Here is a 17,522-nt window from a genome sequence, read left to right on the forward strand (position 1 = left end):
GACCTTCAACGGCATTACCATCGCTGAATCCTCCACTATCAACATCCTAGGGGCTACCATTGACCAGAAACTGAACTGGAGTAGCCATATAAATACCGTGGCTACAAGAGCATGTCAGAGGCTAGGAATCCTGAGGTGAGTAACTCACTCCTGACTCCCCAACGCCTGTCAACTATCTACAAGGCACAAGTCAGGAGTGTGATGGAATACTTTCCACTTGCCTGGATGGGTGCAGCTCCAACAACACTCAAGAAGCTCGACACCATCCAGGATAAAGCAGCCCGCTTGATTGGCACCCCATCTACAAACATTCACTCCCTCCACTACCGACGCACCGTGGCAGCAGTGTGTACCATCTACAAGATGCACTGCAGCAATGCACCAAGGCTCGTAAGACAGCATCTTCCATACCCGCGACCTCTACCAACTAGAAGGACAAGGGCAGCAAATACATGGGAACGCCACCACCTGCAAGTTCCCCTCCAAGTCACACACCGTCCTGACTTGAAACTATATCGCCATTCCTCCACTGTTGCTAGGTCAAAATCCTGGAACTTCCTTCCTAACAGCACTGTGGTTATACCTATCCCAAATGGACTGCAGCAGTTCAAGAAGGCAGCTCACCACCACCTTCTCAAGGGCAATTAGGGATGGGCAATAAATGCTGGCCTGGCCAGTGATGCCTACATCCCATGAATTAATTAAAAAAAAAGACTTGGCCCTTCCCCTCTGTGAAGAGGCTGGAGGTGATAGAACATACTGCGAGAGAGCAACTCTGGAGCCTCACCATCTTTGCCGAAATGTTCATTAAGCCATGCAACCATTAAGAAAGGAAGGTGACAACATGGCTGCATAAAGGTGGATCTTTATTGGCGAAGGTACCAGGGGCAATAATGATCAAAGAAAATGCGAACGTACAAGGGCATCGTGAGCCTCCCTTGCATGTATCTCATGGTCATTCTCCTGTTGCCCCTGGGGTCCTTCATCAGGCCTGGCTTGCCCATTTTCCTGCTCTGCATCCTCAGTGTCCGAAGAGGCAGTCAGCTCCTCACTTTACTTGTTGCTCATCAGCTCCCCACCTCTGCAGGGCCAGGTTGTGCAGTGCACAGCAGACCATGACGATAAGTGAGATCCTCACCAGTGCATACTGAAGGGCTCCATTGGACTGATCTAGGCACTGGAATTTCATCTTCAGCAGACCAAAGGCCTGCTCTACGCTAGCTCGTGCTGTTTCATGGTAGGTGATGTACCTCTCCTTTGAGTCTGTGTGTGGACTCCTCACAGGTGTCAATAGCCATATCCTCAGTGGGTAGCCCTTGTCTCCAAGAATCCATCTCTGAAAGCTAGAGGAAGGCCGGAACAATTCTGGCACCTGGGATTGCCTCAAAATGTAGGGATCATGGCAACTTCCTCGGAAGCGTGAACAGACCTGCAGGATCTGTTTACGGTGGTTGCAGACAAGTTGCACATTGAGGGAGTGGAAGCCCTTCCTGTTGATGAAGGCCACTGCCTGGTGTGCAAGAGTCTTAATGGCCACACGCATGCTGTTGATGACACCCCTGAACCTGGGGGAATCCAGTGATGGCCCCAAACCCGGTGGCCCTCTCAATGTGAGTTAGGATCCATGCAGAAGTGCACATAGTCTCCTGCACTCCTGAACAGGGCATTGGTGATCTTCTTGATGCACTGATGTGCCACTGACTGTGAGATTCCATACATGACCCTTGTGGATCCCTGAAATGATAGAGTGGCATAGGAGTTCAGTGCCATGGTTACCTTCTGGGCCAGTGGCAATGGATTCCCACCAAGTCCCCTGGGCACAGCTCATCCTGCATCATGGTGCACAGATCCGTAACTGCCTCCCTGGAGTGGCGGAGTCTTCGGTGGCACTGCCTCTCGGACATCTGCAGGTAGTTGAGCCTCGACCTGTAGACCCTCTTCCAGAGGGTATCTCCTTCTGCATGGGGCAGCCCCCTCTCTCTCACTTCTGTGCTCTCCTTCAGCATTTGCAGGCCGCTGTTGACCCTCCTGTGGCCTCCAAGGCCATTCCAATGCAGCTGCAGATGCTTGGTCCTCCCTCCCACTCTGCTGTAACTCATCTTCGACGGGGTCCACAATGCCTGAAAGAATGAGGCCCATGAAAGGTGGCCTCTCCCGGAAAGGCAGTCTTTCCCTGCCAGTGACCCCCTCTTGTTGCCCCCACTTGTGAGCCTTGCTCAGTTGTCACTTGCCCGTTGCCCTCCTTGTAATGGCTGCTCTGCAGCTCAACCACCTTCCCCTCACTCCTCATGCAACGTGCACAACCCTCCCCTTGGTACCCTGCCAGGGGCCATTGGGATGGTTGCCCTCCCAATGGCCTCCCCTTGCAGACAGCCATGCTCGACCACCTCCATGTCAGCAAGCCTCTGAAGCCCTATGAGACCCATGCTCCATTTACAAAATTCAGTCTGCTCCATAAAATCGCATTCAATTGGGCTCTCAGTCTCTCAGTCACCTGCCTGCCACGTTACTGTCAGACCTTCGCCTTCAATGTTTGCAGCCATGGACAAAATCAGGATGGGACATCCCTCTGTTCCATCCACTTCATTCCCTTAAAATTCAGCCCAATGATGCAGAAAGAGTAGGAAAGAACAAAAGGAAAAATTGCAGAATGAAAGAAACATTTCTTTTTTTCTGTATGCAATGCCAGAGGAGGTCAACTAGAATGAAAAGAAATCATTTGAAATTAAATGTTTTTTGTCAAAACTAAAGGAATGAATAAAGCAAGAAGAAAATGCCATTAATGGGGTTTCTTCCAGGGGCAGTCTTAGACTTTTCAGGGTGCCTAGAACCACTGATAGTTGCCCGTGAACTGTTTACATTTACTTATTCTTTTTAATTTTGTCAGTGTGAATTTGATACACTTTGTATACACAGCATTCTACATTTCATTAAGGAGCAGTTCTATGCTCTTTGCTCTATCTTTTCTGTTAACAGTACGTACAAAATTACCTTACCTCCTCGTAGTCTAGTGGCCAATGACGTACACCGTTACCTTAAAGTGCTTCCATGCTCTATTGTTGCATTTTTAATAGCAAAGAGTTAACTTGCTGTTCAGATTTCATAGGCTGCATTCCTAGCTGAAAAGTTCATTCAATAAAATATTTGTTGCAACACTTCATACCACTCCACCAGGGCTGTAATGGACGTCCTCCCTATGTTGCCCATTATCCAGAGTTATTTTATCTTTTATTGCCTTTCTGTGTTACGTAACACTGTACAAAAATGTCTGTCAATCAGTAATCTGTCCCAACTATTACAAGAATCATATCGTCTTATAGCACACATGCAGAAGAACTGGGTCATTGTGGTAAATGAAGCAACCTTAGAGAGTTGTTCAAAGTTTGAAACTGCACCGATTTTTGTCTCCATGAGGGTGAATGCATCCTAGAGCAGTCAATACATACAATTTTCCAATTTTGTGCTGTTGAAAATTATCCTGGTGTGCACAAATAAATGGATAGAGGTTCCCGTGTTCTGATACATTATTACGTGTGAGTCAGTGAGATCATACATTTAAAACTAGCTTGGCCATTCAGGCTGAATCAAATTTCATGGGCTCAACAGGTAGACTGTTTTGGCATGTGCACGACCAATGATATTGACTACTGCTTCAGTATTGTTACATCATGCGTCATTATATGGTATAGCGAGTCACCAAATTGTGTTCAGAAACCAAGGGCAAGAGTTTTAAAGCTTGCTGGGTGTGGGGGTGGGTGTGAATGCGATTTAAAAATCGTGTTCTTGGAGATTGGCACTGGGTCCTGTTGCCTCCGGAACGTGAAGCCATTAATAATGGGGCGCCGGGAGGGAGGCAACGGCAACCTCCAATTAAGCGCCTGTTGAGCTCATTGAGGAGCTCATTAACAGGCTTGTCAGCAGCAGTTTTCAATTTTTAAAGGAATGGAATGGGGAGAACGTCATGTCTGGAAGGTGGCAGAGTGTACAAGACATGAACAATGTGGAGGACCATGAGGACTATGGGAAAGGCTGATTAAAATAATGCAGAGGCACAAAATAAAGCTCAGCTGTTCCAAAAGTGACACAGAGTAGCTATTGCTACAGCTGGAAGACTTGCTTTGCTCTGTGGTGAGTAACAGAAATCCAGAGAGGACGTGAGCCCGCTGGCATCACCTGAGCAGCTGGGGTCGGCAGGGAAAGGCTTGGTGAATGCACAAAGTCTAGCTGAGGGAATTCATATGGAAGCAGGCTACTCTGATATTGGACAGAGCCAGGATGAGCTGCAGCAGATTCAGCCTCCTGGTCAGCAGGAGCACAGCGGGGGGACTGGAAAGGTACAAAGGCGCTACCCAACACATCGTGTCTACCGCCCAAGAGTCAGTTACCTGCAAATGACAGGCAGCCAGTGCTGTAGGAGGCTGTGCCTATCCAGGTAGATGGTCTTGATCTCTGTGCTCAGATCCATGATGACCTGAGGCCTTGCGGCCCCCATGGCAGTCCCTTACTTGCAGCCGTCAAGGACACCATTGCCCTGAATTTCTATGCAATTGGGTTTTTCAAGGAATCAGCTGTGGACCTAGGTGGCATCTCACAGTCGGCAGCTCATCACACCATCAGGCAGGTCACGGATGCTGTATTCAGGAGGACGAGGGATTACATCCACTTTGACATAGATGGACCTGCACAGGCACAGAGGGCATATGGCTTTGCCTCCATCGCTGAATTCCTCCAGGTGCAGGGCATCGATTGCGCCCATGTGGCCATCAAAGCACTCAGTGACTGGCCAGTGAGATCCATCAACGGGAAGGGCTTCCTCTTCTTCAACACCCAACTGATCTACGACAACAAGAGCTTCCTCCATATGTATGCTTGCTTTCCTGACAGCTGCCATGACTCCTTCATCCTCTGCCAGTCCAGGTTGCCTCAGAGCTTCACTCCATCCCCCAAGGTGCGTGGATGGATCCAAAGGGTCAAGGGATAGCCCTTGAAGAGATGGCTACTGACCCCTCTATGGAAGCCCCAGGCAGAGGCACAGAGGCAATACAACCTGTGCCACCTCAGCAGGCCAACCATTAAGTAAGCCACTGAGTTTCTGAAGAAGTGATTCTGGTACCTGGATTGGTTGGGTGGCAACCTCCATACCTTCCTGTAAGGGTCTTGGTCATTATGGTTATCTGCTGCACTTTCCATAATATGGCCCCCCAGAGAGATGTGGACCTGGAGGACAGTAAGGCCCTGGAAAGAGACAGCTCAGCAGGGGAGGAGCAGGAGGTAACAGAGGAGGAGGAACGGAGAGGTGCCCCTGCTACCCTCTGGGAAGAGGACCTCCCCCCTCTCCCTCACAGCCAACAGCATTACATCCAGGTGGGCATTGATGAAGCGAGGGTCTGCCCTTCCCCTAGTGCCAGGCCTCCAGCTCCCCTGTGACATCTCATATCCCTCAGGTGCAGTGGAAACCTTTGGCACAAAATGCAGATTTCTCCTTCAGGACAACCAGCTCAATGATGGCTGTCGTAGGGTGTCTACATGAGCCCCACACTTGATTTGACCCACCTCCATTCTCGGTCCCATTTCATGTAAGTGGACAGGAAACAGGTATCCATACCAATTAAGGGCTTACCCATTTGAAAATCTGATTCTGAATCAGTTTCCCACCGGAGATGGGTTTCTGACCCAAAATCAGATCTGGTTCCGGTTTCTCGCCTCTGTAATGAAAGTCCAGCCCCAAGTTTGGAATTGGGAAGCCAGTCATTGCTAGGGGGAAAGGCTCGCCAAGTCTTGCACACATTTGATTCGCAGAACCTTAAGATAGCTTCAAAAATATTATTGTGATCCAATTTTTTTTATACCAAAGAGACAGTTTTAAAAGGATTCTGGAGAATCCTTTGTTGATTGGACATGCTTTATGCAAGGTACAGAGTAGCCTGAAGGCTGGAAGTGAATAGCTAAGCATTAGGCAGGAAAATGCACATAGGGTTTATATACTTTTTAAGATGTATCCGTCGTGGTTATTTTTTTGTTGACCAGAATTATGATTCAAGTCATTAATTTCAGGAATAAACATTTATCTTGGAATATATTTCTTTAAGTCTCATCTTATTTGTAATTCTATAAAAAATACCTGTCAATGTTAGCTCCAGTGCTGCTCCTATTGCACATCGTGGTCACACTTGGACGGGCTTGCATCTTTTTAGGTGCTGTGTAATACCTGTACTTAGAAAGGAATGACTTTGCTGTTTTCTTCAAGGTTCTTGGAGTGAAAGGCTGCCTTTCTTTTGTAAACCAATTGGAATGCTTATCAAGGATGTCTCCACTGAATGTTTTCTTTTGAGGGTCTTGAAAAGGTCTTTTCATCAGATGTTTGTCCATGATCTGGATTAATCCAAAAATATAATAATGAATAGTCAGTATGGATTTCAAAAGGGAAAGTCTTACTTGAGCAACCTCATTGAATTCTTTGAAGATGTATCAGAGAAAGAGTAGACAAGGATAATGCAGTATATGTAATTTATTTAGATTTCCAAAAGGCCTTTGATAAAGTGCCACATGAGAGACAAATGAATAAGGTATGAGCATGTGGAGCCAGGGATAAGTAACAGAATGAATAACTCGATGGCTGTGAGAGTATGGGTAAAGGGTAGCTGTTCAGAGTGGCAAAAGATGGAAAATGGGGTCCCACAAGAATCAATGCTGGTATCACTGTCGTTCACAATTTATATTAATGATTTGGACTTTGGTATCAAAAGCACAATTTCTACATTTGCGGATGACACCAAATTTGGTGGGGGGCTGGGGGGTGGGGGATGGTGGGAGTGGTCGGGTGGCAGTGGCAGAATACTCAATACTGAGGAGGACTGCAATAAATTACAAGAAGCGGCACAAGGGGCGGCACAGTGGCACAGTGGCACAGTGGTTAGCACCGCAGCCTCACAGCTCCAGGGACCCGGGTTCGATTCTGGGTACTGCCTGTGTGGAGTTTGCAAGTTCTCCCTGTGTCTGCGTGGGTTTCCTCCGGGTGCTCCGGTTTCCTCCCACAAGCCAAAAGACTTGCAGGTTGGTAGGTAAATTGGCCATTATAAATTGTCACTAGTATAGGTAGGTGGTAGGGAAATATCGGGACAGGTGGGGATGTTTGGTAGGAATATGGGATTAGTGTAGGATTAGTATAAATGGGTGGTTGATGGTCGGCACAGACTCGGTGGGCCGAAGGGCCTGTTTCAGTGCTGTATCTCTAATCTAATCTAATCTAAGACATTAATAAACTTGCAGAATGGACGTATAATTGGCAAATGAATTTCAGCACAGATAAGTGTAAGATAGTACATTTTGATAAGAAAGATAAGGAGCTCACATATTACCTGGAAAATAAGAATCTAAATGGGGTCGAGGAGCAGATGGATCTGGAAACATAGGAACAGGACTATGCCCCTCAACCTGTTCCGCCATTCAGTGAAATCATGGCTGATTAGCGACCTAACTACATATACCCGCCTTTGCCTTATATCTTTTAATACCTTTGACTAACAGAAATTTATCAATCTCAATTTTAAAATTAGCTATTGATCTTGAATCAATTGCCGTTCGCAGAAGAGAGTTCTAAACATCTACCACCATTTATATAAAGAAGTGTTTCCTAATTTCACTCTTGAAAAGTCTGGCTCTAATTTTTAGACTATGCCCCCCAGTCCTAGACTCCCCAACTAGCAAAAATAGTTTCTCCTAATCTACCCCATCTGTTCCCCTTAATATCTTGAACTTGAATATCTTGAATACCTGGATGTACAAAGATACAAATCACTAAAATTAGTGACGCAGGTTAATAAGGCCATTATAATAAACTTGGGTTTATTTTTCACAGGATAGAATTGAAAAATAGCTAAGTTATGCTAAACTTGTGTTGAATCTTGGTTAGACCACACTTAGAACACTATGTATAGTTCTGGTCACCATATAATTATGAGTTCAGCTGACTGCAAGCAAATCAACAGCTGGTCATGGGATCAAGAAACTCGGAGATAGAGATGAGTAACAATGAGGATCAATATCCTCAGGAGCAGATGCAGTGTCCTGGGCATGAGGAGGGCAGAAGAAAGGAGGGGCAGGAAGGCAACGAAGGCCATACCTTCAGTATTGACTGTACCACCGAAGAGGAAGCCACCTGGAAATGTCAGAGAATCAGTGTTGCAGGAGAGTGCCCCTAGGTAGGCAGATGTTATCTGAGATTTGTGCCCTCGTTGAGGAAGACTCAGACCTCTCAGTACTGCTTGCCATGTCCTGCCAGTAGCTGGTCTTGATCTTCTTCGCCTGCGGCTCATTCCAAGGATCAGCAGCGGACCTTGGTGGCGTCTCTCAAGTGGCAGCATACCATTGCATCTCGCAGGTTGCTGATGTCCTCCTTGCGAAAGCAGGGCAGTGCATACAATTTCAAATAGATGGGGCCTCGCAGGCATAAAGGGCAGTGGGATTCTCCTCCATTGCTGGATTCCCGCAGATGCAGGGGATCATTAATTGCACCCATATGGCCATCAAGGCACCGAGTGAGCAACCAGTGAGAGTCATCAATAGCAAGGACTTCCACCACCTAAATGTTCAGCTGGTATGCGACCACACCAAGTGCTTTATACATGTGTGTGCTCGTTATCCTGGCAGCTGCCTTGATGCCTTCAGCCTCCGGCAGTCCAGGATGCCGCAGCTCTTCATGACACCACCGAAACTCTGTGGATGGCTTCGAGAGGACAAGGGATATCCCTTGAAGAGATGGATACTCACATCTTTACAAGACGCCCAGACAGAGGCACATTCCACGAACCTGTCTATGTCCTCTTGAAGTCTGTCATTATTCTCCTCGCTATTCACAATAGCTCAAAGTTTTGTGTCATCTGCAAATTTTGAAATTTTGCTCCGTACACTCAAGTCTAGGTCATTAATATAGATTAAGAAAAACAGTAGTCCAAACACCGACCCCTGGGGGACCCCACTCGGGGAGACGGTAGCATAACAGTAATATCATTAGACTAGTAATCCTAAGTCCTGGGCTAATGCCCTGGGGACATCGGTTCAAATCTGGTGGAATTTACAGAAAGAATTATCTTTCTTTTTTAACCTACGAGGAAACTGTCATTTGTCTATTTATTTGACCCTTAACATTATTTTTAAAACGCTATCTGCAGTCAATTGAGAGGTGAAAAGTGGAAGTCACCCACACCATTTCCCATCTGTCTGTAACAAAATGAAATCAGATCCAATCTTTTCATACAAAGGATAATGGAATTGTGGAAATAAGAAATAGGAAAGGCAATTGAAGTGAGCAGTATAAATGCATTTAAGTAGAATATTATGTTTTTCTCTAAAGAAAAGGGACTGAGGGAATAGGTGAGAAGATAATTAAGTGGAGTTGATCTAGAAAAATAAGACAGGCTTGCTGGACCAGTTGATAAATACCCTTTTGCCTGTAAGCATGGCTGGTCTTATTAGCTGATTCCAGTCTTGAACAGGCAGTGGGAATGTAATGCAAAGCAAAAATGCATTTCAGAACTTTGGAGAGAAAGAAATGAGAGAAAGGAGATATGGAAGTAATTGAAAAAAATGGAATGTTGATGGTGGGTTTTTTTTGAGTGCAATAATGATGATTTTGAAAGAAGTAGGAGGATAGTTATAGATTGATGATGTCGCAAACATCGGAAGATTGAATGAAAAATAAAAACAAGAAATGCTGGAAATGCTCAGCAGGTCTGGCAGCATCCGTGGAGAGAAAAGCAGAGTTAACGTTTCGGGTCAGTGACCCTTCATCAGAACTGGCAAATATTAGAAATGTAAAAGGTTTTAAGCAAGTAAAGTGGGGGTGGGGCAAGAGTTAACAAAAGAGAAGGTGTTGATAGGACAAGGTCACAGAGAATAACTGTCCAGAAGGTCATGGAACAAAGGCAAATGGTATGTTAATGGTGTGCTGAAAGACAAAGCGTTAGTGTAGAGAGGCTGTCAATTGACAGTAAAATGAACAGCCCTGGTCCCAAGCACAAACATGAAAAAAACAGTGAGTAGGCACAGTGGAAACAAACAAAACTAACTCAAATAAAATAAACAAATAAAAAAGAAAAAAGAAAAAAATAACTAAAAATAAAAAAGGGGGGCCCGTCATGCTCTGAAATTATTGAACTCAATGTTCAGTCCGACAGGCTGTAGTGTGCCTAATCAGTCAATGAGGTGATGTTCCTCAAGCTTGTGTTGATGTTCGCTGGAACACTGCAGCATTCCCAGGACAGAGATGTGAGCTTGAGAGCGGAACGGGGGGCTTGGGGGGACACGAGTGGTGTTGAAATGGCCAGCAACCGGAAGCTTGGGATCAAGCTTATGGACTGAGCGGAGGTGTTCCGCAAAGCGGTCATCCAATCTGCATTTGGTCTCCCCAATGTAGAGGAGACCACATTGTGAGCAGCGAATACAGTATACTAAATTGAAAGATGTACAAGTAAATCACTGCTTCACCTGAAAGGAGTGTTTGGGGCCTTGGATAGTGAGGAGAGCAGAGGTAAATGGGCAGGTATTAGACCTCATGCGATTGCAGGGATGGTGCCGTGGGAAGGGGACGACGTGGTGGGGGTCATGGAGGAGTGGACGAGGGTGTCACGGAGGGAATGATCCCTTTGGAATGCTGACATGGGAAGGGAGGGGAAGATGCGTTTTGTAGTCTCATCACGCTGGAGGTGGTGGAAATAGCAGAGGATGATCCTTTGGATGTGGAGGCTGGTGGGGTGTAAAGTAAGGACAAGGCGAATCCTTGTTCTGGGAGGGAGGGGAAGGAGTGAGGATAGAGGTGCGGGAATGGGCCGGACATGGTTGAGGGCCCTGTCAGCCACAGTGGGGGTGAATCCTCAGTCGAGAATAAAGAAAGAATCCTCGCTTGAGGAAAAAGGAGGTCATATCAGAAGCACCGTCATGGAAGGTTGCATCATCAGAGCAGATGTGTCGGAGACGGAGAAACTAGGAGAATGGAATGGAGTCCTTACAGGAGGCACGGTGTGAAGAAGTGTAGTCGAGGTAGCTGTGGGAGTCGGTGGGCTTATAATGAATATTAGTAGACAGCCTATCCCCAGAGATGGAGACAGAGAAGTCGAGGAAGTGAAGTGTCAGAGATGGACCATGTAAAGGTAAGAGAAGGGTGGAAATTAGAAGCAAAGTTGATAAAGTTTTCTAGTTCCAGGCGGGAGCAGGAAACAGCACCGATACAGTCATCAATGTACCGGAAAAAGAGTTGGGGAGGGGGCCTGAGTAGGACCGGAACAGGGAATGTTTGACATATCCCACAAAAAGACAGGCATAACTAGGACCCATAGCAACATATTTTACTTGAAGTAAGTGAATGGAGTTGAAGGAGAAGTTGTTCAATGTGAGAACAAGTTCAGCCAGACAGAGGAGGGTAGTGGATGGTTGTGATGGGTTCAAGACAGCCAATGGGTCTCATGTAGATTCCTGAGGTAACATGCGGATCATTGCCAGAAATGGATCAGACACTATTTTCATTATTACCTCCCTGTACAGCTGTCATAAGACCAGGGGTTCAAGTGCCACGCCAGAGACTTGAGCTCATAATCTATGTTGACAGTCACAGCGCAGTACTGAGGGAGTGTTGTGCTGTTGGAGGCACCATCTTTTGGATGAGATGTTAAACTGAGGCTCCATCTGCTCTCTCACATGGATGCAAAATATCACATGGCACTATTTTGAATAAGAGAAGGGTATTTCTCCCTGGTGTCTTGGCCAATATTTATGCCTCAACCAAGACCACTAAAACAGATTGGTGGAGAAATTGGGCTCTGTAGCGTCCAATGTTTAGGTGCTATCTGACCTCTTAATGGTCAAAGATGGGGTCCAAGAAGCATGCGCACTTCTGAGGTGCCCCGGACATCATCTCAGTAAAGGAATTTGTGCATGCACCTAGTGAACGCTGGCAGCATACAGAATAGACAGATCATGATGTCAATTGGTGCCCAATGTCGATTTGACATCAATGTTGCGATTTTTAAATAACATGCTCCAGCCTATACCCTGCCTTAATCTTGCACAGCTGAAGTCAACATTAAAAGGCATGAAGGATCCCCTCACTAGCATTACTTAAATGGATCATGAAGTATTTACAGTTTAGTTGCTAGATTATTTTTTCTGGCTGCTGGTGCATTTGTATGTATTTTTGCAGTTTTCCTATACTTGGCTAAAGTTGGAAAACTCGACAAGGAGTGGTCTGGCTGGTGCTGAAGTACCTTTCTGTTCATTTAAAAGCTTGTGCTAAAACAAGTTGCTTCCAGACATGGATGACCTGGTAGGTCTCCTTCTAGGAACTAGGTATGACTGGGAGAATGAAGAGACATCACGCAGAACAGAACAAGCAGCTCGAAGAGATAGGAGGAGGAGGGGGAGTGAAGGGCTCTTAGCAAGAGTTCATAAATCCCGAGGATTTTTAGGGAGCAATTCTTTAATCTCAGCTTCAGTAAGGCCCTCGGTTTGAGGCACCTTCGCTTCACTAAAGAGGTTGTGACTGAATTCTGCCAACTGCTGCAGCTACAACTGCAACCTCAAAACAGGTCAAAGCCCGCATTGCTTGTGGTTGTCAAGGTGGCTGTGGCTCTTAACTTTTATACGTTTGGCTCCTTCGAGGCTGGATATTTAAGCGACATCTTGCAGTTTGCAGGACACTGCATCTCATTCCATCTTGCCAGAGACAAGTAGGTGGAGAGAGCAGGAAGGTTTGCATGGATTGCAGACTTCCCCATGCTGCTGGATGCCAGTGACTGCATGCACATTGCCTTGTGTGCACCTCATCTGAACGTGGCCATTTTCATGAACTAAAACAGATTCCATTCCCTCAATGTGCAGTTGGTGTATCTCCACAGGCAGTGTATCATGCGGCTGAATGCACGCTATCCTGACAGTAGTCACAATTCCTTCACTCTGCAGCAGTCCGCTGTGCCACTTGTATTTGAATCACCAAGGCAAGTCAAAGGCAAGCTACTAGGTGGCAAGGGTTATCCACTCATGACATGGCTCATGACTCTGGTCCAGAACCCATGTGCATGTGCACAGCAGGCATAGAATAAGAGCCATGCTGCCACAGGAATAATATAGAGCACAGCATTTTTTATTTTATTTCCAAAATATACTTTATTCATAAAAATCTGTAAAAAATACATTGCCAAACAGTTTCAAACAGCACCAAAAAATACAAACATTGCAAGGGAGATCAGTTTCCTTCAATACTATCATGAGTTTCTTCACAACCCTTCCATTTCACAATTGTCATGCCAATTACAGCTTTACATTTACAGCAAATGAAAATATTAATGATACAGTTCGAGGGGTTTCCCATGAATCCAGCCCCTCAGTTCAGCTTGGTGGGGGGACCTTACACTGTGGTCTTTCCCCATTGAGCCTTTGCTGCGGCTGCCACAAGCTTTAGTGCGTCCCTCAGCACGTAGTCCTGGACCTTGGAATGTGCCAGTCTGCAACATTCGGTGGTGGACAGCTCTTTGCGCTGGAACACCAGCAAGTTTCGGGCAGACCAAAGGGCGTCTTTCACTGAATTGATAGTCCTCCCGCAGCAGTTGATGTTTGTCTCGGTGTGCGTCCCTGGGAACAGCCCGTAGAGCACAGACTCCTGTGTTACAGAGCTGCTTGGGATGAACCTCGACAAAAACCATTGCATCTCTTTCCACACCTGCTTTGCGAAGACACATTCCAGGAGGAGGTGGGCGACCGTCTCTTCCCCACCACAGCCACCGCGGGGGCATTGTGCGGAGGGGGCGAGACTTCGGGTGTGCATGAAGGATCTGACGGGGAGGGCCCTTCTCACCACTAGCCAAGCTACGTCTTGGTGCTTGTTTTAAAGTTCTGGTGATGAGGCATTCAGCCAAATGACTTTGACGGTCTGCTCGGGGAACCATCCGACAGGATCCACCGTCTCCTTTTCCCGGCGGGCCTTGAGGACATTCCGTGCAGACCACTGCTTGATGGACTGGTGGTCAAAGGTGTTTTCCCGCAGAAACTGCTCCACGAAGGATGGGTGTTACGGCACGGTCCAACTGCATGGAGCGTTCCGCGGCAATGTGACCAGGCCCATCCTTCGCAACACCGGGGACAGGTAGAACCTCAGCACGTAGTGACACTTGGAGTTTGCGTACTGGAGATCTACACACAGTTTGATGCAGCCGCACACGAAGGTGGTCATCAGGATGAGAGCCACATTGGGTACATTTTTCCCGCCCTTGTCCAGAGATTTGAACATCGTGTCCCTCCGGACCCGGTCCATTTTAGATCCCCAGATGAAGCGGAAAATGGCTCGGGTGACTGCCACAGCGCAGGAGTGGGGTATGGGCCAGACCTGCACCACGTAGAGCAACAACGTGAGCACCTCACACCTGATGACCAGGTTCTTACCCACAATGGAGAGAGATCGCTGCCCCCACATGCTCAACTTTTGTTGTACCTTGGCTACTCGCTCCTCTCAGGTTTTGGTGCACACCCCGGCCCTTCCGAACCATATCCCCAGCACCTTCAGGTAATCTGACCTGACGGTGAAGGGGACAAAGGATCGGTCAGCCCAGTTCCCAAAGAACATGGCCTCGCTCTTGCCGTGGTTAACTTTGGCTCCCGAGGCCAGTTCGAACTGGTCGCAGATGCTCATCAGTCTGCGCACGGACAGCGGATCCGAGCAGAAGACGGCGACGTCATCCATGTACAGGGAGGTTTTAACCTGAGTGCCTCCGCTGCCTGGGATTGTCACCCCTCTTATGCTTGCATCCTTCCTAATAGACTCAGCAAAGGGTTCAATACAGCAAACAAACAAGACCGGGGAGAGAGGACAGCCCTGTCTGACTCCAGATTTGATCGGGAAACTTTCCGATTCGCACCCGCTGATTGAGACTGCGCTACTGATGTTTGTGTAGAGCAGTTTGATCCAATTGCAGATTCCCTCCCCAAACCCCATTTTGGAAAGCACTTCTATCATGTAGGTGTGCGATATCCTGTCAAAAGCCTTCTCCTGGTCCAGGCTGATGAGGCAGGTGTCCACCCTCCTGTCCTGCACGTAGGCGATCGTATCCCTGAGTAGCGCGAGACTATCAGAGATCTTCCTGCCGGGTACAGTACAGGTCTGATCGGGGTGGATCACCAACTCCAGAGCAGACTTGACTCGACTGGATATGACTTTGGACAGAATCTTGTAGTCAACATTAAGCAGTGAGATGGGCCGCCAATTTCTGATTTCTGCCCTCTCCCCCTTCCGCTTGTTGATGAGGGTGATGATGCCTTTCCTCATGGATTCTGACATGCTGCTGGCCAGGAGCATACTCTCGTATACTTCCAGCAGGTCCTGGCCGACCCAGTCCCACAGGGCCGAGTACAACTCGACCGGTAAGCCGTCGCTTCCGGGAGTTTTACTCGTCTCGAAGGACTCGATGGCCTTTGTCAGCTCGTCCAGAGTTAGCGGCTTGTCCAGTCTCTCCCTCCTGCTGTCATCTAAGACCTCTGTGATAGATGACAGGAAGGACTGGGAGGCTCTGCTTCTGTGGGCTTCGCGTCATACAGCCCAGCATAAAAGGATTTGCTGATCCTTAGTATGTCGGACTGCGAAGACGTTACCGAGCCATCTTCTTCCTTCAGGCTGCTGATAACAGAGCCCTCTCTGTGTACCTTTTGGAAGAAGTAACGCGAGCACGTCTCATCCTGCTCGATGGAGCGGACTCTGGACCGGAAGATGATCTTGGAGGCCTCCTTGGCAAAGAGCGAGGCCTGCTGGCTCTTCATCTCTTGGAGGTCCTCCTTGACCTCGACCCCCATTGACTGCAACCGGAGCAGATTTTGCATACTTTTCTGGAGTCGGGACATTTCCCTCTGTCTCTCTCTCGCCCTCTGAACACTTTTGTGGATGAAGAACCTCTTGATGCCACAGGAATAATATAGAGCACAGCATTGGTGTCCTCAAGCAGCACTTGCACTGTATGAACTGCTCTGGAAGAGCTCTGCAGTACTCAGCTGAGCAGGTACCGAGGTTTATGATAGTATGATGCATGCTGCACAACCAGGTCATTTTGAGTGAACACCTATCAGGTGAGAAAGTGAGGAACAGCACTATAAGGTAGAGGAGGAGGAGGAAGTTCAATAGGAAGTGGAGGAACAGGAAGAGGAAGGGACGCTACAATATAGATGATCCCTTTCTTCCCGGGCTCTATGTGATGGAATATTTAATGAGTGACAACAGTAACCTCCACACATTCCCATTTACCAACAGTCCCACACTCCTTACCTTTCATTTATCACTGACCATCACATTATCCTCTTTCTGACAACATAAAAATAAACCACTAGAAAATGTACATTCCAATCCAAATTTATAAATTCAATTATAACATAATGCATAAAAAAATAATCACCCTTTGTGCATTCCCTTAGTGGCTGTCTTCTGTAACCCTATCTCTCTAATAGTGCTCCTACAAGGTACTTCCCCAGTGGCTGCAGCATGATTTGTGGAAGGTTGCACACCTCCAATTGAGGAGACTGCAGATGGACTTGGAGGACAACCTTTGAGCAGCTCTGGGCCTAGAAGGTCAGGCTTTAGACTGCCCAATTTCAGGCCTGGGCTATAGCATCTGGCTGTCTGTCTGACAGGCAACAACAAGGGCACTGGCAGAGAGGCAGGGTTAAGAGCACGAATACCATCATCCTGAGAGGGGACAGCAGGTTTGTGCTCCATGAAGCCAATGCCATTCTCCAATGGCAGCGTCCAGCAATCCTACTGATCTGTTGGAGGACAGATTGATACATTGCTATGATGCCCAGGAAGCTCATTTTAAGATTGCTATTCAAAATCATGAAGGCAGCAGTCTAAGCTTCCACTGAAGCACTCAGGACTTTGATGGAAGCTGTTTGCGCTGCGATGGAAGCTGTGACATTAGCTATCATACATGGCATCATGGTGGGTTCAGCAAGTGTGCTGATGGTGTTGACCACCACTTTCATGCTGGAAAGGAAAGCCTTGTGCCAAGTTAGTGCTAGATTCACCCAATCTCCTTGACATTCAGCACAGGTTTTCTGGCAGGCTTTCCAGTGCCCTGAGTATTTGACTATGTATGCCCACCGGCCTTCTTCTGTATCAGGCCCACTGAAGTCATCATCTGAGTCCTCTGCAGCAAAACTAATGTGTAATCTCACCCTCCAGCAAGCCAGCACCTGCTTTATCCTTAAATAAAAGCAAAATACTGCGGATGCTGGAAATCTGAAATAAAAACAAGAAATGCTGGAACAACTTAGCAGGTCTGGCAGCGTTTGTGGAAAGAGACGCAGAGATAACGTTTCAGGTCAGTGACCCTTCTTCGGAACTAGCAAATATTAGAAATGTCAAAGGTTATAAGCAAGTGAGCCGGGGGTGGGGCAAGAGATAACAAAGGAGAAGGTGTGGATTGGACAAGGCCACATAGCTGACCAAGAGGTCATGGAGCAAAGGCAAACAATATGTTAATGGTGTGTTGAAAGAC

At 47.2% G+C, this 17,522-nt stretch overlaps 1 protein-coding gene across 3 annotated transcripts in view; it reads right to left on the minus strand.

The window, feature by feature from the left end:
* LOC137376119 (spermatogenesis-associated protein 7 homolog) overlaps positions 1–17,522 on the minus strand; it is a 181,588-nt gene that overhangs the window by 87,147 nt on the left and 76,919 nt on the right. For all 3 annotated transcript variants that reach the window (XM_068044129.1, XM_068044127.1, XM_068044128.1), the window contains one exon: positions 6,122–6,372. In XM_068044129.1, the coding sequence (XP_067900230.1) occupies positions 6,122–6,372 (251 nt within the window). The remainder of the gene's footprint in view (positions 1–6,121; positions 6,373–17,522) is intronic.

The sequence above is a fragment of the Heterodontus francisci genome, chromosome 13 (assembly GCF_036365525.1).
Source record: "Heterodontus francisci isolate sHetFra1 chromosome 13, sHetFra1.hap1, whole genome shotgun sequence".
NCBI lineage: Eukaryota > Metazoa > Chordata > Chondrichthyes > Heterodontiformes > Heterodontidae > Heterodontus > Heterodontus francisci.